The following is a 21237-nucleotide window of genomic DNA, read 5'->3' on the forward strand; positions in this document are numbered from 1 at the left end:
AGAAAATTAGAGAAACTACACTTTACTGGGTCATTATAATAAATTAAAATTTCATTATTAAGTAATGCTTTAATTTTTTAAAACCAGATTACCTTAAAAACTTCTTAAAATTGAAAACCAAAAGAAACACAAGTGAATTTATAATTATTTTAAAACAGAAATGAGGATTGACAGTAATTTGAGATATCTGCAACAATTGTAACATAAAAAGATCTTACATTTCCTTTGGTGACAGACACAATTGTTAATACTACTGTGGTTGGTTGCCTATATTCACAATGGAAAGGAATACTAAATTTCATTATCAATTAGTGAAAATAAAGGGGTAATTTCTTTTCCCACTTAAGTACATGTTCCCCAGGTTAAGAAACCCAGACATAGTGAAGTCAAGACAGTAACTATCTGGTTAATCGGATGTTACTAAAATCGCAAAGTTGATGTCTTTGACTATCTGTCTTAACTGTATGTTCACCAAATCCCTATTTCATTTTGTACAGTGTAGACAAAGGCTTACTTTCTCAAATCTAAGTAACATAGATGAAATAGGAACCATTAGATATTTTGAAAGCATATCTAAGACAACTTTTTTCAGAAATTTTTTTATTGTGGTAAAATATAAAATATACTATCTTAATCCTTTTTAAGTGTGCAGTTCAGTAGTATTAAGTAATTTATATTGCGCAACCATCACCACTATCCATCTCCAGAACTTTTTTTACCTTGCAAAACTTATATCCTACATTCATTAAGCAATGGTTCCCTATTCTCCCATCTGCCCTGTCCCTGGCAACCACCAATCTACTTTTTGTCTCTATGATTTTGATTGCTCTAAGTACCTCATATAAATGTAATCATACAGTATCTGTCTTTTGTAATTGGCTTATTTCACTTAGCATAATGTCCTCAAGTTTCCTCCATTTTGTATATGTCAGAATTTTCTTCCTTTTTGAGGATGACTGATAAGGAGGGACTTACTCCTGTCATTTTGCTATTTGTTTTCTACATAGCTTAGCTTTTTTGTCCCTCATTTCCTGCATCACTGTCATCTTTTGTGTGTAGTTTACTTTTTTATAGTGAAGCATTTAAGTATCTTTCTCAGTTCTTTTGTGTATATTCTGTAGCTGTTTTCTTTTGGTTACCACAGGGTGACATTTAATATCCTGAAGGTAATTTGGACTTATGCCAGCTGAACTTCAAAAATATACAAAAATTCTGCTCTTTACATCTCTGTCAATCACTCCTTTAAGTTTCACAAAATTATATACACTGTGTGTCCAAAATCAGTTTTTAAAAATGCAGTAGTCTCTATGTGGAAAACAAAAAGTGGAGTTACAAACCATTGTTACAAAAGTACTAGATTTTATAATTGCCCATGTATTTTTCTTTACTGAGATCCTTATTTCTTCATGTGGCTTTGAGTTGCCGTTTAGTGTCTTTCCATTTCAACTTGCAGGACCCCTATTAGCATTTCCGGCAGGGGCAGGTCTAGTGGTAACATACTTTCTCAGCTTTTGTTTATCTGGGGATGTCTTAATTTCCTCTCACGTTTGAAGAACAGTTTTGCCAAATACAGGAAATGTGGTTGATAATATATTTTTTTCCTAACACTTTGAATATATGAGCTCACTGCATTCTGGCCTCCAAAGTTTCTGATGAGAAATCTGATAATCTTATTAAGGATCACTTATAGGTGATGAATTTATTTTTTCATGCTACTTTCAAGATTCTCTTTCTGTCTTTGGCTTTTGATAGTTGTGTGGATCTCTTGGAATTCATTCTGCTTGGAGTTTGTTGGTCATTATCTGGCTGTTCTTCAAATATTCTCTCTGCCCCTTTCTTTCTCTCTTTTCCTTCTGGGATCCTCACAATGTGTGTGTTGGTCTGCTTGATGGGTCCCACAGATCCTTATACCCTGTTTGCTTTTTTCCAATTTTTTTTCTATTGCTCAGACTAATAATTTCCATTATCCTATTTTCATGTATACTGATTCTTCTGCTGCTCAAATCTGCCTTTGAATACCTCTAGTGAGTTTTTCATTTCAATTATTGTACTTTCCAGCTCTTGAATTTCTTTTTTGTATCGTCTTAGATTTTCTCTATATTGATATTACCATTTTGTTCATCCATTGTTTTTTTGACTTTTTCCACATGCTCTTTGGTTCTTTAAAAAATATCCTTAAGGCAGTTGTTGTACAGCCTTTAGTGGATCCACCATCAAGTCTTTTTCAGAGATAGTTTTTGTTTTCATTTGAAAGCGACATACTTTCCTGTTTCTTTGTATGCCTTATTTTTTTGCTGAAAACTGAACATTTCAATCTAATAATATGGTAACTACATCTCACTAAGGTCCCTAAGTTAATGTTTTTTTTTAAACTATTCCTTACTTTGCCTGCCTTGAGCAAGTTGTCAAATGTGAGAATCTGTATTTATTTCAGAAGTACAAATGGATATAATCTCAATGTCTAAAATATTTCCCCAAAGAAAGAATCTTACAATTATTTAAGTTTACTTATGGAGAAAACATTTTATGGTACTAAAGTGTTAAAGTAATTTAAAATTAAGGTTAAAATATGCTAAAAATTATCTCCCTTTACCCAGTATCTATCTTCCACTCGTTTATTATTGCTTTTTAATAATTATAATGTTTCCCATTGGTTCAGATAATTTTAATATTCTTCTCGGTCTGAGTTATATGCTAATGTTGATATGACATGTTTCTCCAGGGTAGTGTTCAGATTGTATGTTCAGGGAGCAACAGCCACAATTAACAAGGTCGCCTGTTTAGAATGCAGATTCCAGGGCTCCACTAAAGATAGTTGAATCAGAAGCTCTGGGAATAAGCTCAGGATCCTACCTTTAGATAGACTCCTCAAATGAGCCTCATGCACAGAAAAGTTTGAGAACCACTGCTTTTGAGTCTAAATTATTTCAGCTTTGGACAGAAAGAAAACTGCTAATAAGAACTACTTATATAAAAGCCACCAATGTTTTCAGAACAGGGATGATTTTTTATGGCTTTAAACATCCTTAAATAGTAGTTCTGAACATGTTTTTAACATGCCAAATAAGAATTACTAACTAGTTTATTTTTGCTAAGGGTAGCTGGAATTTTAAATCTCATCTAAAATAAGGTTAGTTAATTCCATATGAAAGTCAATTAGTAAAAATATGCCTTAATTCATCACATACATGTAGGTGTCTATTGTTACTTCATGGTATTCAGCTGAATGATGGGGGTCTTGTGAAAGATAATGTGGTCTGGAATTAAGAGCACTAGGTTTGATTTGAGATCAAGCTCCATTATTTACTACCTGAATGACTCTTTGAGTTCCAGTTTCCTTAACCACTTAAAGTTATTATGACGACCAAATGACATATGGTAAATTAAACTTTTGCAAATTATAAAGGGCTTTGTGGAAGTAGGACATTTATAACAAGTTCTGTTCTTACTTCATGATGGTTTAGTGATTTATATTCTCTGACCGTAACTTCCATGAGTGCAGGGATGACACGTTTTGTTCAGATTGTACCCCAGAAACTTGTATAGTGGCACATAATAGATATCCATAATTGTGTGTGCAACCCTATCTTTAAAGAATACCACTACTACATCTAGAAATGTATTTCAAGAAATCTATCGGCTTAATTAGGTAATGAATTTCAATTGTATCTCAAAGAGTTCCTATATTTAGAAGACACATAAGTTTTGTTTTTTTCATTCAACTTATATAAGTATCTTAACATGCTACTTCTAGAATGTTTTAATTGTTAAGAACAATTTCTTAATAACCTTCCATTGTCTTCCCGAGTCCTCATATACATGTCAGAAATGTGTTCAAGCATTACAGCTATTTATTTGCAGTGAAACACACAAAAGTGGTAACATTTCAATAACATAATTTATAAACCATATTTTTGTATTATTTATTTTAACCCTCACAGCTACTTTGTGAGGTAGATCATTTTATCCAAAAAAAAAAAAAACCAAACCTCAGGGAATAATCATTTTTATTCAGTTTCATATTTAATAATTTAGTTGGAAATGATCTTACAAGTTCCCTATGTTTGACAAGAATCAGATGAGCTTTCTAAGTTGTAGTTTTAAAGAAGTTTTTACTATTTATGAAGATTAACAGATTAAATGCAAAACTCACAACTTTATAAATAATATATATATATTTATATATATCATACATTTAAGATGAGATTTTAAAGTTTCCAGGATCACAGTAATGTATTTCCCCCAGAAAATATAAAAGCATGTTACCTCATCCAGGACCACAGCAGTGATGACACACATTCATAAACGAAGATGATGCTGTTGGGTGTCTTTCCACAAGAGTGATGAAGAATGTGAACGGTTCCAGCCACACTCTGTCCCCTAGTTCCATTTGAAGTGGTTCCTATGAATAGGCTGGTTGGGTCAGAAATACAAACTGACCAAATAGAGACCTACCCTCAGGCTTTAATGAAGGCCCTATCTCTTTACCAAATGATCTGATTTCTCTTCTAAAACAGCAGTTTACTAGAGTGTTTGCTAAACCTCTAAAACTGCTGCTTGCTTTCAAAGTTACTAAGTTACTTCAAGATAGTAATTGAATCCTTAAATCTGACTCCTTATATAATTACAATACCACTATCTCTCATTTTGGAGACATTAATGTCTCACAATTAACTTAAAAAAAAATTATTAACAGCCCTTTGGTTACCATGGAGCCATTACATTACAAATAAAACACAAAGAGGATTTTAGGCACTTGCATGGATCTTAACATCTGTTCCAAATGTATACTTTTCAAATCAAGAGTCAGAGTGTTTAGATAGTTCTGAGAGACCTATCAGGGCTCAAATCCCACACATTAATTTGTTAGTACATCTCAGCATGCTATTTGTCTTGGCCACTTGTGTTTTTAAAAACTAACATTAGATGACTTGTAAGGAAACTTTCCATAAAATTAGGAACATCTGGCCTAAAAATGCAGAGACTTCTGGTTTCTGGAGAATAAACTGAAAAATCCTAAGGGAATAATTTAATTCTCACCTGAGGTCATGCAGATAGCAAGAGAAAAGGTCTTATTAGTCTGGTGATCTATATCTTAGAATGTTTAGATGTAAGAACCTTTGGAGTTTTGAATTTAGAATCTTTAGGGTTCCCATGAATAAGAAAATACTACAAATCTTATACTCAAGGCTGCTCAAAATAAAAAGAAGGAGCTGCGGAAAAAAGAATAAACATCTTATTTCCTCCCTTTTGTACTCTTCTGTTTCCTTGTCAAGGGCAGGAGCAGGGACAAAGTTTGAATGAGAAGAAACTGGGCTGAACTGAAAAGGGCAGTCTGGGGTTGGAAGACTAGGCTGATTCTTCATCTCTTTACTTGGGCATTGGCAGTCTCTGGCTGCAGACTCGAAAAATAGAGAGTAGTTCTTTGGTGCTCACTTCCTCTTTACTACTCCTGTTTGCCATTCATGTTGCAAGCTGGCCCAGGAATCTGAAGTCCTTCAACCCATGAAGACCTACTCATTTACACTACAGACCTAAACTTCTCAGTTCCAGAGGCCTACCCATATGAGGCAGAGTTGTTTCTTTATCTGATTATAGCAATCTACATTAAGCATGAGTAAGGTTTCATCCTCTGTGGGAGTTTTCATCCTAAAGGGGGAGCTGATGAGCCTGGTGCATAGAAAGAGCAATGGGTTCTCTGCCACTTACTAGTTGTGTTTGCACCATTTTAAAATAGAAAATGCCTCATTGTGGTATTGTTGCAAGAGTTAAATAATATAATACAACTGAAAGCTCAACTGTTCTGTCATTTTGATATTTGTTTTCTATCTGCTTTATAGGTATTTTGTCCCTCATTTCCTGCATGATTGTCATCTATTGTGCTTATTTTTTTGTAGTGAAGCATTTAAATACCTTTCTCATTTCCTTTTGTGTATATTCTATAGCTGTTTTCTGACACCTAGCAGTGAATGTTAGATGAATTTCAACCTCTCATCAGTAGGAAATATCAGAAAGTGTATATGGATGGGAAGGAGAGGGAAGCTGGTTTCTAGAGTAAATTTTCTATCTTCTTGGCTTCCTTCAAATTCATTTTCCTCTAGCCTAACCTCTAAGGAAGTCATGTATTTGGAAAACAAAACTAGTAAAGCTATTTTTAACCTAAGTGGCAGGTACATTGGTGACAACATGAAGGTACAGACCACAGGAGAATAATAGAAGCTCCATGGTGGTTGAGCAGCACCAGGCACTGTGCTATGGCATGACAGACACAAAGGTACATTATTTCAGTGGCATAATTTTTCTTCCAATGATCCCATATATGTATGCATCAGTACGTTTATATGATTGGCTAAACACAGAGCCCAGATACTGGCTGTGAGAACAGTCATTAGCAAATAGACCAAAATTTAAATGCTGGCTGAGTCTCAAGCCATTGAATAAAATGCAACCCTTGAGAATATCGTCACAAACCTGCATTTACTTTAGTCCAGTAGTCACCCTGATTAAGAAAGAGATTTGTACTTATTTAAAAAATTGATCTTCAGGGGAGATATTTGTCATTTTTTTGCCAGCCCAGCACCCCATCATCTTTCTTCTGGAGGAAACCCAGTTCAGGTGGTTTGGGTGGGTCTGCCTTGGCCCCTCTCTATCCAGATACTTAGGAGTGGACATATGACCCAGGCCTGGACAGTTAGCATTCCCCACCTCCCTGGGCCCAGATACTTGCTCAGAGACTCACATGTGACCGACCTCCCTGGGCCTAGGCATCCAGTCTGAACCAGAGTCCTCCTCATGTAGCTTCTGCTGTATCTGTGGGCAGATACCTTTCTTTCCCTTTGAGGTGACTGGCAGACATCTTGCCAACTATGAGGAATGATTCTGAGAGGAACAAAACCTGATGGCATCACTTGATTCACTGGATGCAGCTGTGTCAGATGAGATCTACTCTTAAATTTCTTAGTTTGTGAACTAATCTTTGGCTGAAGCTATTTGGAATCACAACTCCCAGTTGCATTCAAGAGAACAAAGCATAAGCAAATCAGACACCATTAATAAATCTGATTCAGCTAATATTCAATGCTATGCTTATTATTTAAATGTGTATAGCAGTTCCAAGAGAGTGTTTTATCAATAAGGAAATTTGTCTAACTCATTGAGTCCATGAATATTCTCATGGAGATTCATGGAAAATAGATCATAATGCCATTGTCACCAAGTGGTCCTGACACCTTCCCCCATGCCTTAAAACAAAAGTCACACGCACAAAATTGACAACATTATTTTACTGGAATTTAGCCAGGGAGAAGATAATATCTTCAAGTTTTCACAAAGAAAATCTCCACATTGAACTCTAGACAAATAAAGAAAATCCAAGTTCCTGTTTCAGTCTCAACTGGCCTGGGTACTAAAGCAATGCACTCCTCTCTTAGGAGGCATGTGTCAAGCTGTCAGTGATGTGGCCACCTTTTCATGACCCTTAACTCTCTGCATCATGTCTCAGCAATACCAGGCATGAATTCTGAAAACCTTCTTCCACTTATATGGTTTTCCTCATCCAGCTGAGAATGCTGCTGGTTACTGCAAAACTGTTCACCAACCATACGCTCTGGTCCATACAGCTTTCTTCTTAAACTCTGGGAGAACTCTCAAGGACAGCAGGGTGGCTAAGGGGACAAAATATAGGTATAGCTGCATTTGAAAAGGTCATTTTGATCAAAAAGGTGTCAGAACAGAATTTGTCTTTTTCTCACTTGGCTAATGTTCAAGACTAGGGAGTTCCATCAATATTTTGGCAGAATTTTAATGGCAGAAAACCATTTATAAATGTTGGGGGGAAAGCTGTTTTTTTTTTTTCTAAGTTACCCTGCAATCAGTTAATGGGAAAATTTTGCAGAATTAAAATGAAAGCTGACTTCTGGGATGCTGGTGATGTTTTTTTTCTTGATGAGGGTGCTGACTACATGGCTGTGTTCCCTTTGTAAAAATCTACTTACAATTTGTGCTGTTTTCTACATGAATATGGTGTTTCCATTCAACATTTACTTAACGATAAAAAACAACAATGAATAACCTGACCCTATAATAAAGTTAGGTTCATGTACTCAATGGAGCAAGTATGACCATACTAAAGTATATCTGAATATCTGTCCCCAAACTATTTCTGATCTGTTACAGGTCCCTCAGGGATCAATTTAAAATATGAAGTTCTGTGTACTTCCTTTAAGTAATTTTTATATATCTTATTTTAGAATATTAATACAAATGTATTGATATTTTATTTGAAATATAATAATATGAAGGAATGTAGGTAAGCCAGAGTTACATAATTATTGTATGTGAATCTAATAAGCCTACTATATAATCAAGTGAATATGAGCTTCCTTGGCCCAAATGACTGCTTTCCTCATCCATATGCGTTGTTATCTTTGTAACCTAAGAGAGTATATCTTTGGAGCAACCAACGTTATTATGGCCATTAAAAATGAGCACAAACTACGTGGGGCAAACAGAGTAAGCCCTAGCAGAGAGTCTCTAGGGATGGATAATGTGAAAACATGTCAGACCACAGCCCTGATTTTCAGTGAAGTTCTGTGGTTTATCAGAGTCACGTGGGAGCACTGTTGCAGCACACACATGCCTCCCACCACTTTGAGGAGACAGATTACAACCAATGAATTCTTACTTGTTTGGCAACCAATAAACTGTACCACAGTAATAGGTAAAATATGGATCATACACTGACTCCAGGCTGACCAGATAAATTATCACAGAATAGGCCAACAGGTAACTTTCTGAAGGTGAAAGTTTCAGTGGCAGCCGCTGGCAGGCTGCAGACCCCCAGATTACCAGACATGAAGAACAAGAACAAGCTGTTGTAGTCCATACGGCCAATGCCCAAATGACTTCTCAGATCTGAGTAAAATAATCTACATAAGTTTTACAGAAAGATCTTCCATGTTTGTGGATCCTACATTCATAGTTAACAAAGTCGGTAGAGAAGTACAAAAGACAGAAAGCATTTAAATGCCTGAAAGTAGGAGAAGTGTCTAGTTCCCCTGGCAAGATACTATGAAGCTCATTAAAAACACTACTTATAAGGCCAGTATAAGAACAGGTTTAGATGTTTGAAAAAGAATGTTAAAATTAAAAAGGCAGTATTTGAGCTATGTGTATTTTCAATTGTATATGATTATAAATATGTAAGACAACACACACAGAAGGGGGCAAAAACTTCTTATGGAAAATATAAAAATTGTCATTGGGCAATAGGACTCTGGATTTCTCTTTGCTGCTTTTTAGTTTTCTGAATTTTCTGAATTTTAATTAAAAGAATATTTTACTATTACCATAAAACATTTTAAAACCATTTAAATAAATGCTAAATTTAAAGGGACTGGCATTCTTTTTAAGTCTACTTTCTGGTTCAAAATGCCACACTAAACAGCTCCAGATTAGCCCTTTTGGGAACCAATATAGGTTGAGCATCCCTAATCTAAAAATCCAAAATCCTCCAAAATCTGAAACTTTTTGAGCCTCAATATGACAACACAAGTAGAAAATTCCGCACATAAGTACTTAACACCAAGTACCTTGATTCATGTACAAAATTACTAAAAATATTATATAAAATTACCTTCCGGCCATGTATGTAAGGTATGTATGAAACATAAATAAACTTTGTGTTTAGACTTGGGTTCCATCCCCAAAGCATCTCCTTATGTATGTTCAAATATACCCAAATCCAAAAACATCCAAAATCCAAAACACCTCTGGTCCCAAGCATTTCGGTTAAGAGATACTCAACCTGCAACCACTAGAATGCCATTCTGCTCCACAGACAACAATAATGGTTTTTCCCCTATGTTGAGCATAAAACATGGAAGTAATACCTTTCAAAAGATCCCTGGACTTTGCTGAGAGGGCTTCTTTAGGGCTTTCCATGATGCTGAATAGCCAGTCAATGAACTAGGGTAAAAATGAAAAATAGTGTCAAAGAAGAGAATCCTACCATCAGCAAAAGAACAGTTAGTCCCTTGGACCTATATATATGAGGTGATTCTCCTGCCTCAGCCTCCTCAGTAGCAGGGATTACAGTTCTTAGGCAATACCTTCCCCAGGTGGAGGAGATGAGACAAGGACCAAGCATAAGATATGGTAAAGTTGGATACAGCTCCCATTTAGTTAAATGACCTGGCAAAGTCAAACCTACTTCCCTGCCGAATACCTTGAGAGCTGATACGGGTGTTTTTTTTTTGTTTTTTTTTTTTTTTTTTTAGATGGAGTCTTGCTCTGTCACCAGGCTGGAGTGCAGTAGCACGATCTCGGCTCACTGCAACCTCTGCCTTCTGGGTTCAAGTGATTCTCCTGCCTCAGCCTCCAGAGCAGCTGGGACTATAGGCATACACCACCACACCCAGCTAATTTTTGTATTTTTTTCTTAGTAGAGACGGGGTTCTACCATGTTGGCCAGGATGGTTTTGATCTCTTGACCTTGTGATTCAACTGCTTTGGCCTCCCAAAGTGTTGTGATTACAGGTGTGAGCCACCACGCCTGGCTGCTGATAGAGGTTTTAAGAGGGAGGTAGACTTGGGCCCAGAGGGCCTCCTGTGTGCCAGGAGCATTATCTCTCATCACTCTGATGGGCCCAGAGAGATTAAAAATCTTGCCCAAGTCCACTCTCAATGTATAGCCGAGTTAAGATTTGAACCCAAGTACACTTGGCTTCAGAGCCCTATGCTCTTTCTTTGCATCATGCTGCCTCCCACCTGGTTCTGTGTGCAGCTTGGTCTAGGCTCCTAGGCTGGGCAGTAAATAGAAAACACATCAGATATAAGCCCCCGTTTCTGAAATAAAATATGTTTCTGTAGATGAGAACAGTTGTGCCCAAATGGATATGAAACAGAAAGTTGAAATGCAAGAGAAATGGCATAAAATAATTCACTAGGTAGAGCCAAGCGTGTTAACCATGAATAAATCCTGCAAATGAGATAGAAACTCATAGTATTTATGAGTTTGGCTGATCTCTCAAGATGCAGCCCGAATTGTTTTTGAATTAGATACAGGGTAATTTCATCAATGACTGAATGCTGCCAATCTTGGTTCACTAAAAACACATACATTGGTGATAGGTAATAGGCATTTTAGTTTCACATATAGAAGCTAGGTTGAAGAAAGAGTAAAACAGGAGAAAAACAAAATATTCCTAATTCCCTGCTTTAATCAAAAATTTTTTTCTTTGTTGATTTTCCTTTTCTCAGTTTTGTGCTATAATGTCCTACTGGTAAGCAAAAAAGTCAAGCACTACAAATATATAATCAATGCAAGAGGTCTACATTGTAGTCCAAAGGGAACGTGGTATCCCAGTCCAGAAATTATATAAGGGAAGACCACATTTAAAATTTTTTTTTTTTTTTTTTGAGACACAGTCTCAATCTGTCAGCCAGGCTGCAGAGCAGTGGAGGGATCGCGACTCACTGCAACCTCCGACTCAACCAACCTTCTCCTGCCTCAGTCTCCTGAGTAGCTGGGATTACAGGCATACACCACCACACTCGTCTAATTTTTGCATTTTTAGTAGAGACAGGGTTCCATCTTGCTGGCCAGGTTGGACTCGAACTCCTGACCTCAGGTGATCTGCCTGCCTTGGCCTCCCAAAGTGCTGGGATTCTAGGTGTGAGTCACTGTGCCCAGCCAAAATTTGATTTTAAATGGGACACAAAGCACAAAATTTGGGGCAGCAATACTAATGCTTATCAGGTTTAAGAAAAATAAAAGGCATTTTAGTTGAGACACTTGGTGGAGTTGGGCATAGCTAAACTATGGGTCTACAGTTCAGAAATGTTTTTAAAGATTAATGTTCAGATTTCAAGAATAAGCAACAAAAAGTTAGTTTGAAGCTTTCAACTTCATAAAAATCCAGTTTTGATTAAATGAGATTCAAAAAAGAATCTTCCAACCAACTGTATTAAGGACAGGTCAGAAGCATATAATGAGAAGTACAGTAAGCACAGTATTATCATATGCTTTGCAGAACAGCTAGTAGCCTGGGGAACCTCAACATTAAAAATCAAAAAATGTTTCCTTTTGGGTCATACGTTTTAACAATTTAAAGTAACACGTGTTCACATACAAAGCCCCCAACATGACGCAATGTCATCTTCTCCTTCACCCAACTCCTTCTCCCACCCCACCCCTACTCCAGAAGAGGAACTAGACTGAACAGCAAACTAAACAATTTGGGTTTTCCTGAGGGCAAGGGTGATACTATTAGACCTTTACAAAGCTCTGTTTGGCATCTAGCAGAGACCAGGGCACACTGGGTGCCTGGAGCATATCTGTGCAATGGAATAAGCTATGGGGAACCTTAAAGATGCTACAAGAAGATGGATGCTCCCGACCCACATTTCCTGGCAGAAAACTTCCTGACCCACCCAGGCATTGTTGATCAACTCCCTCCCTTGCTCATCACCACTGTATCTTACTTATCACATGCTTTGCAGTCCTGAATTTGCCTTCCCGTCGACCCTCACCTTGAGATTCTGAGCTCTGAGACATACTCACCCTTTCTTCCCCAGGATCAAGAAAAAGAGTGCCTTCAATAAATGAAGGAAAGTATGGGCTTTTCCTCCACCTCACTCCCAGCTGTAAGCAAGCTGCCACCTTCTTGTTGTTTTTAATCAGCAGTTACCCCGAGCATGGGCTAGCCTCAATCTCTGAGACTCTGCATCTGGCTGAGATTTGGGGCTGAGTAGGAAAGTCTGTGGTGTGATTCAAGATGCACTTAACTCCCACTCAATTCTACAGTAGAAACTGCTGAAGAGACAAGGCTGCCTGCCCTGCTGAGCAGGTGGCTGCCAGCCTCACCTTCTGGGTCTCTTCCTTCCATGGCTCTTTCTGCAGCAGCAGAGCCATGCTATTGGGAAGGAGAGTGAGAACCTCCTGCACAGTGACCCTGTGCATTGGACTCCTGCCAAGGAAGCTTGGTACTGGCCCAGCCGGGCCATTCTCCTGATGCCATGGCAACCAACTGGCACTGAGACCAAGGAGGAGAGGGGCAGTGTGGTCGGCCCATGCAACCACTGCGGTTGCAAATATCAGCAAGAAGAAGTCCAAAGCCTACGATGAAAATAGAAATGACGTTAGGTCATATGTTTTAACAATTCAAAGTAACATATGTTCACATACACAGCCCCTGTCGTGAGGTAATGTCATCTTCCCTTCACCCAACCAGTCCCTCCTGCCCTACCCCCACCCAGAAGAGGAACTGAACTGAACAGTAAATTCAGTTTCCATGTTTAATGAAGATACATTTTTGGGCTTTAGAAGATTTTTGAGGTCCCTTTATGTGAAGGCAGAAGACCCAACAGTTTCATTATTATTGCTCTAACATTTCAGGAGAAACATCGTTTATTCAATTCCTAATCACATCAAGATCCAAACATTCCTCTGTTTCAACGTGTTCAAAGAGCTTAAAAAATGAAATATTTATGGTTATGTGGGCAAAACTAATTTCTAAAAGTATGTATACTCTGATTCTACTTTTGAGCAAGTCTTTCTTCATTTTTTTTTTTTACTATTATTATACTTTAAGTTTTAGGGTACATGTGCACAATGTGCAGGTTAGTTACATATGTATACATGTGCCATGCTGGTGTGCTGCACCCATTAACTCGTCATTTAGTATTAGGTATATCTCCTAATGCTTTCCCTCTCCCCTCCCCCACTCCACAACAGTCCCCAGAGTGTGATGTTCCCCTTCCTGTGTCCATGTGTTCTCATTGTTCAATTCCCATCTATGAGTGAGAACATGCGGTGTTTGGTTTTTTGTCCTTGTGATAGTTTACTGAGAATGATGACTTCCAATTTCATCCATGTCCCTACAAAGGACATGAACTCATCATTTTTTATGGCTGCATAGTATTCCATGGTGTATATGTGCCACATTTTCTTAATCCAGTCTATCATTGTTGGACATTTGGGTTGGTTCCAAGTCTTTGCTATTGTGAATAGTGCCGCAATAAACATACGTGTGCATGTGTCTTTATAGCAGCATGATTTATAGTCCTTTGGGTATATACCCAGTAATGGGATGGCTGGGTCAAATGGTATCTCTAGTTCTAGATCCCTGAGGAATCGCCACAGTGACTTCCACAATGGTTGAACTAGTTTACAGTCCCACCAACAGTGTAAAAGTGTTCCTATTTCTCCACATCCTCTCCAGCACCTGTTGTTTCCTGACTTTTTAATGATTGCCATTCTAACTGGTGTGAGATGGTATCTCATTGTAGTTTTGATTTGCATTTCTCTGATGGCCAGTGATGATGAGCATTTTTTCATGTGTTTTTTGGCTGCATAAATGTCTTCTTTTGAGAAGTGTCTGTTCATATCCTTTGCCCACTTTTTGATGGGGTAGTTTGTTTTTTTCTTGTAAATTTGTTGGAGTTCATTGTAGATTCTGGATATTAGCCCTTTGTCAGATGAGTAGGTTGCAAAAATTTTCTCCCATTCTGTAGGTTGCCTGTTCACTCTGACGGTAGTTTCTTTTGCTGTGCAGAAGCTCTTTAGTTTAATTAGATCCCATTTGTCAATTTTGGCTTTTGTTGCCATTGCTTTTGGTGTTTTAGACATGAAGTCCTTGCCCATGCCTATGTCCTAAATGGTAATGCCTAGGTTTTCTTCTAGGGTTTTTATGGTTTTAGGTCTAACGTTTAAGTCTTTAATCCATCTTGAATTAATTTTTGTATAAGGTGTAAGGAAGGGATCCAGTTTCAGCTTTCTACATATGGCTAGCCAGTTTTCCCAGCACCATTTATTAAATAGGGAATCCTTTCCCCATTGCTTGTTTTTCTCAGGTTTGTCAAAGATCACATAGTTGTAGATATGTGGCGTTACTTCTGAGGGCTCTGTTCTGTTCCATTGATCTATATGTCTGTTTTGGTACCAGTACCATGCTGTTTTGGTTACTGTAGCCTTGTAGTATAGTTTGAAGTCAGGTAGTGTGATGCCTCCAGCTTTGTTCTTTTGGCTTAGGATTGACTTGGCAGTGAGGGCTCTTTTTTGGTTCCATATGAACTTTAAAGTAGTTTTTTCCAATTCTGTGAAGAAAGTCATTGTTAGTTTGATGGGGATGGCATTGAATCTATAAATTACCTTGGGCAGTATGGCCATTTTCACGACATTGATTCTTCCTACCCATGAGCATGGAATGTTCTTCCGTTTGTTTGTATCCTCTTTTATTTCATTGAGCACTGGTTTGTAGTTCTCCTTGAAGAGGTCCTTCACGTCCCTTGTAAGTTGGATTCCTAAGTATTTTATTCTCTTTGAAGCAATTGTGAATGAGAGTTCACTCGTAATTTGGCTCTCTGTTTGTCTGTTATTGGTGTATAAGAATGCTTGTGATTTTTGTACATTGATTTTGTATCCTGAGACTTTGCTGAAGTTGCTTATCAGCTTAAGGAGATTTTGGGCTGAAACAATGGGGTTTTCTAGATATACAATCATGTCATCTGCAAACAGGGACAATTTGACTTCCTCTTTTCCTAATTGAATACCCTTTATTTCCTTCTCCTGCCTAATTGCCCTGGACAGAACTTCCAGCACTATGTTGAATAGGAGTGGTGAGAGAGGGCATCCCTGTCTTGTGCCAGTTTTCAAAGGGAATGCTTCCAGTTTTTGCCCATTCAGTATGACACAAAGATCAAAAGAGACAAAGGAGGCCATTACATAATGGTAAAGGGATCAATTCAACAAGAAGAGCTAACTATCCTAAATATATATGCACCCAATACAGGAGCATCCAGATTCATAAAACAAGTCCTGAGTGACCTACAAAGAGACTTAGACACCCACACAATAATAATGGGAGACTTTAACACCCCACTGTCAACATTAGACAGATCAACAAGACAGAAAGTCAACGAGGATACCCAGGAATTGAAGTCAGCTCTGCACCAAGCGGACCTAATAGACATCTACAGAACTCTCCACCCCAAATCAACAGAATATACATTTTTTTCAGCACCACAACACACCTATTCCAAAAAAGACCACATAGTTGGAAGTAAAGCTCTCCTCAGCAAATGTAAAAGATCAGAAATTATAACAAACTGTCTCTCAGACCACAGTGCAATCAAACTAGAACTCAGGATTAAGAAACTCACTCAAAACTGCTCAATTACATGGACACTGAGCAACCTGCTCCTGAATGACTACTGGGTACATAACGAAATGAAGGCAGAAATAAAGATGTTCTTTGAAACCAACGAGAACAAAGACACAACATACCAGAATCTCTGGGACACATTCAAAGCAGTGTGTAGAGGGAAATTTATAGCACTAAATGCCCACAAGAGAAAGCAGGAAAGATCCAAAATTGACACCCTAACATCACAATTAAAAGAACTAGAAAAGCAAGAGCAAACACATTCAAAAGCTAGCAGAAGGCAAGAAATAACTAAAATCAGAGCAGAACTAAAAGAAATAGAGACAAAAAAAAAACCCTTCAAAAAATTAATGAATCCAGGAGCTGGTTTTTTGAAAGGATCAACAAAATTGATAGACCGCTAGCAAGACTAATAAAGAAAAAAAGAGAGAAGAATCAAATAGATGCAATAAAAAATGATAAAGGGGATTTCACCACCGATCCCACAGAAATACAAACTACCATCAGAGAATACTACAAACACCTCTATGCAAATAAACTAGAAAATCTAGAAGAAATGGATAAATTCCTCAACACATACACTCTCGCAAGACTAAACCAGGAAGAAGTTGAATCTCTGAATAGACCAATAACAGGAGCTGAAATTGTGGCAATAATCAATAGCTTACCAACCAAAAAGAGTCCAGGACCAGATGGATTCACAGCCGAATTCTACCAGAGGTACAAGGAGGAACTGGTACTATTCCTTCTGAAACTATTCCAATCAATAGAAAAAGAGGGAATCCTCCCTAACTCATTTTATGAGGCCAGCATCATCCTGACACCAAAGCCGGGCAGAAACACAACCAAAAAAGAGAATTTTAGACCAATATCCTTGATGAACATTGTGCAAAAATCCTCAGTAAAATACTGGCAAACCAAATCCAGCAGCACATCAAAAAGCTTACCCACCATGATCAAGTGGGCTTCATCCCTGGGATGCAAGGCTGGTTCAATATACCCAAATCAATAAATGTAATCCAGCATATAAACAGAACCAAAGACAAAAACCACATGATTATCTCAATAGATGCAGAAAAGGCCTTTGACAAAATTCAACAATGCTTCATGCTAAAAACTCTCAATAAATTAGGTATTGATGGGACGTATCTCAAAATAATAAGAGCTATCTATGACAAACCCACAGCCAATATCATACTTTCTTCATTTATTTTAAAAAATGTTTTAAGACATAGGGTCTCACTATGTTGCCCAGAGTGGTCTTGAACGCTTGAGCACAAGAAATCCTCCTGCTTCAGCCTCCCAAGTGGCTGGGACTATAGACATGTGCCATTGTGCCCAGCTTCTTCATGCATTTTAAAAACCTGTCCAGGATCTATCCATTTAGATTTCAGACTAATCTAGACAATTATAGAAATGGTGATTATAGGAGCCACCTCTGAGTAGTTGGATTACTGTGATTTAAACTACACTTCTTTCTGCTTATCTGTATTTTCTCAGTGTTTTAAGGTTTTTGTAAGAAAACAGAGAAAGTTGATAAAAACTTAGGAAATCAGAAGACAGAGGACAGATCATGCAAGTTCAAAAAAATTTAAAAAGTACTTCCTAATCTCTTAAAATTCCTAAACTCACAAATTAAAATTTCAAAAAGACATACAACTCTTCAGAAAAACTGGGCAGAACTTCAAAAAACATCCCAGGTTATGCAAATTTGACTCACATAGCAAACAGAATACTCATGAAGCATGCCTACAGAAAAAAAATTCTGCTATTACAGAATGCACAGCTGCCAGCTAAGTCAACACAATGAAGGAAAGCAGGAAAAGAGCTGTCTTCGTTTTATTAATCTTTTATTTTTAAACTCACCCAAACCTAATACTAGTGGTTCTTACTTTTTTTGAGTCATAGGTAATTTTGCAGGTGTGATAAAAACTCCTCTCCATATGTGCACACATGCACATAAGTATTGGCACACATAAGATTATCGGCATACACTCCAGGAACTTCTTCAAAGCAGGCATTTTTAGCCATATGCTGGGCCAGTGTGGAGGCCAGAGCCCTATATTCCCACATCCTTTATGGGATCAATCCCAGCTACATAGAAGCTTGGGTTCTCTCTCTCCCGAGTGTCCTTTGTGTTCTGTCTGTCAAGAAACATATTTTGTTTAAAATATTTCTCAAAGGGCAGCCTTGGGTGTCTCCAAGAGCTTGGTAAGAATACCAATTTCCTTGCGGCATCAGAGAATCATTAAGTGTGTCTAAAATAAAAGGAAAGAGGGAAAGAAAAGCTGCAAACAGCAACGTGTTCCTCTTTTGGGAGCATATATTTTAGGTTGGTGCAAAAGTAATTGCGGTTTTTGAAAACCGCAATTACTTTTGCACCAACCTAACATAAGTTCTGTATTTTAAGGAAGCTATAAACTACTCCTCTAGATTTTACCTCATCAAGAGCCGTATTCTGAAAGGATGTTGACTGGTACGCAACATTTCTAATATAACCCATCAGTTCCAAGAGCCACTCCATTCTCTTCAAAACGCCTGAAATGAAAAGGGTATTTTCTTACTAGACCACGGTTTTCCTTTGAAATGTAAAACAGATCAGTAACAACCATCATAACTAAAGCAGAACACCTGGTGAGGATTCCATTAACCAGTTTCATGTTCCCTTGCAATACCCGAGACTTGTGACTGCCTGTGAAAGAGTTCTTTGACATTATTCACATCAGATAACGGTATTTTGGTCTTTGATTTTCAAAAGCCAATTTATTCTTTAAATCTCCCTGACCACTAGTGATAAAATGCATTTGTTGGAGTTTCTCTCTCAACATTAAACACACTAGGAGAAATCTGGCATGCCAACTAACTAGCAATGTTGAATTGTTGACAATTATTTGTTTTTATAGTTCTCCTTTGCTTAAGTGTTCCCAATTTATGCCAAATCACAGAGGAAACCTAACCCAAAGACATGTAAAGAAAAACAAAATACAGCCATTATATTTCCATTAGCAGCAATATTGACGTTTTTCCCTTTTAATTTTGTTTTTTAAAAAAGAGGATTCCTAGCACAGTAAAGACTACTAAGGACAGGTTTCAAAAACGGGAACTGCATTTGAGAGCTGGCTGGTTCTGGTTGGAACCAAAGGCAACATCAGACTTATTTCAGTTTATTGCATGTAACTTCATGCTTCATTTGAAACACCTACTAGATTTCTTCCTGATACATACACTTTTGGCTTAGAGTAAAAAAGTCCAGTTTCTCATCATAGGTTCATTTTTCAGTGGAAAGGCACAAATGCAGATATAAAAACTGTTTCAGACTGCCGCAGGGGACGATGAATCAAAATTTCTTTTTTTTTCTCGAGATGCAGTCTCACTCTGTCACCCAGGCTGGAGTGCAGTGGTGGGATCTTGGCTCACTGCAACCTCTGCCTCCCAGGTTCAAACAATTCTCCTGCCTCAGCCTCCTGAGTAGCTGGGACTACATGCTCACACCACCACAACCAGCTAATTTTTGTCGTTTTAGTAGAGACAGGGTTTCACCATGTGGGCCAGGTTGGTCTTAAACTCCTGACCTCAGGTGATCCACCTGCCTTGGCCTCCTGAAAGGCTGGTATTAAGGCGATACAGTCTTGCAGAGTATTACAATCGTGTTTGTCAGTTTTTCCTCAAAATCATAACAATACAAGACATGGATAGGGAAAACCAGGCACAGAAGCATAAGCAATTTGTCCAGAGTCACACAAGCTTCCCAGCCACATCTACCCCTCAGGAGCCTGGTGCCATTCAGAACTTGAATGTAGTCTCCAGAAATTGTAAATATGACCAACAAGCTGGATAGAGCAATAGGGGAGCTCTCTTATTCAGTAATTATTAAAGCATAACATCTAAAATGGTCTAAAATTGCATCATGTGATTCATTAGCAGAGCTTCAAGCTTGCCAGTGTATATAGGGTGGCAGGATTTGATTATTCTCACCCCAGAGAAGTTCTTCTGTAAAATAATTAGTTAATTTTTTTGTTTCTGTTTTCTCTTGTTTGTTAAATGACTACCCAAAAGCCATTTTCATGAAATCATAAGGCGGAATCAATTGATATCTTGTGTGTTTGGGAAACTGAAGTTAAACAGGCAGAAGCAGCTAACTTGTTTCTGTCTTTGAGGGTCTACAGAGCCAAACAGAAAACAAAACCCCTCGAAAGAATCCATCCTCATTTCCAAAAATTGGATGCTGTGAGCTATAACTGCTCATTTCTATCCAAGTTACTCCTCATTTGGCACCAGAAGGCCTAACCTGTGTCAATAAGCACTAAACTAATTTTTAAGTTGAGAACTCAAGTGCAATTTAAAAGCAACAGCAGGCAGATCTATTCCTGTTTCTGATGTTCACCCCAGGGTGTCCTCACCCGTGTTGGCATGGCTCACAATCCGTGCCTGGTATAAGCTGTGCAGAATCATCCAGGCCAACACCTCTTTCTCACGGTGCTGCACAGCAACACTCAGCATATCGGTCAGGTTCACCAAGGGGAATCGTCCTTGAGAGACTAAGTACAGTTTGACAAAGGCAGCCTTTTCTATGTTGCTCTGCAAAAAAAAAAAAAAAAAAAAAAAAAAATTGTTTAGTTACTATTAAATTAACTGAAATAGCTACAGAATTTCAGGGCAAGGGCAAAACAAAAAAGGTGAGTTGGATGTTACTATTCTGTTCATTTCCTGCAGCACATGACCCATCTGCCTGTGTGCTAAATTAACAGGAACATACAATAGAGGGTTGTAATGCCATCTCCTGCTCCTTCATTAAAACCATAAATTTGTTCAGGAGTTAGTCAGTGATGATATTTAGTAAATATACACAAACAATAATAATAAAATGATGACTAACAAATACAGTACTTACTGTGTGCCAGGCATCACTCCAAGCACTTAACATGTGTTAATTCAGTGGTTTTCAAAGTATGGTACACAGAACTTCTGTGGAACCCCAAGGTACATAAGAGGTTCTGTGAGGTCAAAACTATTTTTATGTTAGCACCAAAGTGTACTACTATTCATTGTATATTGTACTGACATTTATTTTTTT

The 21237-nt window shown here is 37.8% G+C and overlaps 1 protein-coding gene across 16 annotated transcripts in view; it reads right to left on the reverse strand.

Moving 5' to 3' along the window:
* Positions 1-7268: 7268 nt before the first annotated feature.
* Positions 7269-21237, reverse strand: part of FOCAD (focadhesin) — a 319540-nt gene continuing 305571 nt past the window's right edge. For all 16 annotated transcript variants that reach the window (XM_009244392.4, XM_063714188.1, XM_063714187.1 and 13 more), the window contains 5 exons: positions 20564-20741; positions 18604-18701; positions 12866-13117; positions 9891-9966; positions 7269-7664 (listed from right to left, as the gene is read on the reverse strand). In XM_009244392.4, the coding sequence (XP_009242667.3) occupies positions 7591-7664; positions 9891-9966; positions 12866-13117; positions 18604-18701; positions 20564-20741 (678 nt within the window). In that variant the 3' untranslated portion in view covers positions 7269-7590. The remainder of the gene's footprint in view (positions 7665-9890; positions 9967-12865; positions 13118-18603; positions 18702-20563; positions 20742-21237) is intronic.

The sequence above is a fragment of the Pongo abelii genome, chromosome 13 (assembly GCF_028885655.2).
Source record: "Pongo abelii isolate AG06213 chromosome 13, NHGRI_mPonAbe1-v2.0_pri, whole genome shotgun sequence".
Lineage (NCBI taxonomy): Eukaryota > Metazoa > Chordata > Mammalia > Primates > Hominidae > Pongo > Pongo abelii.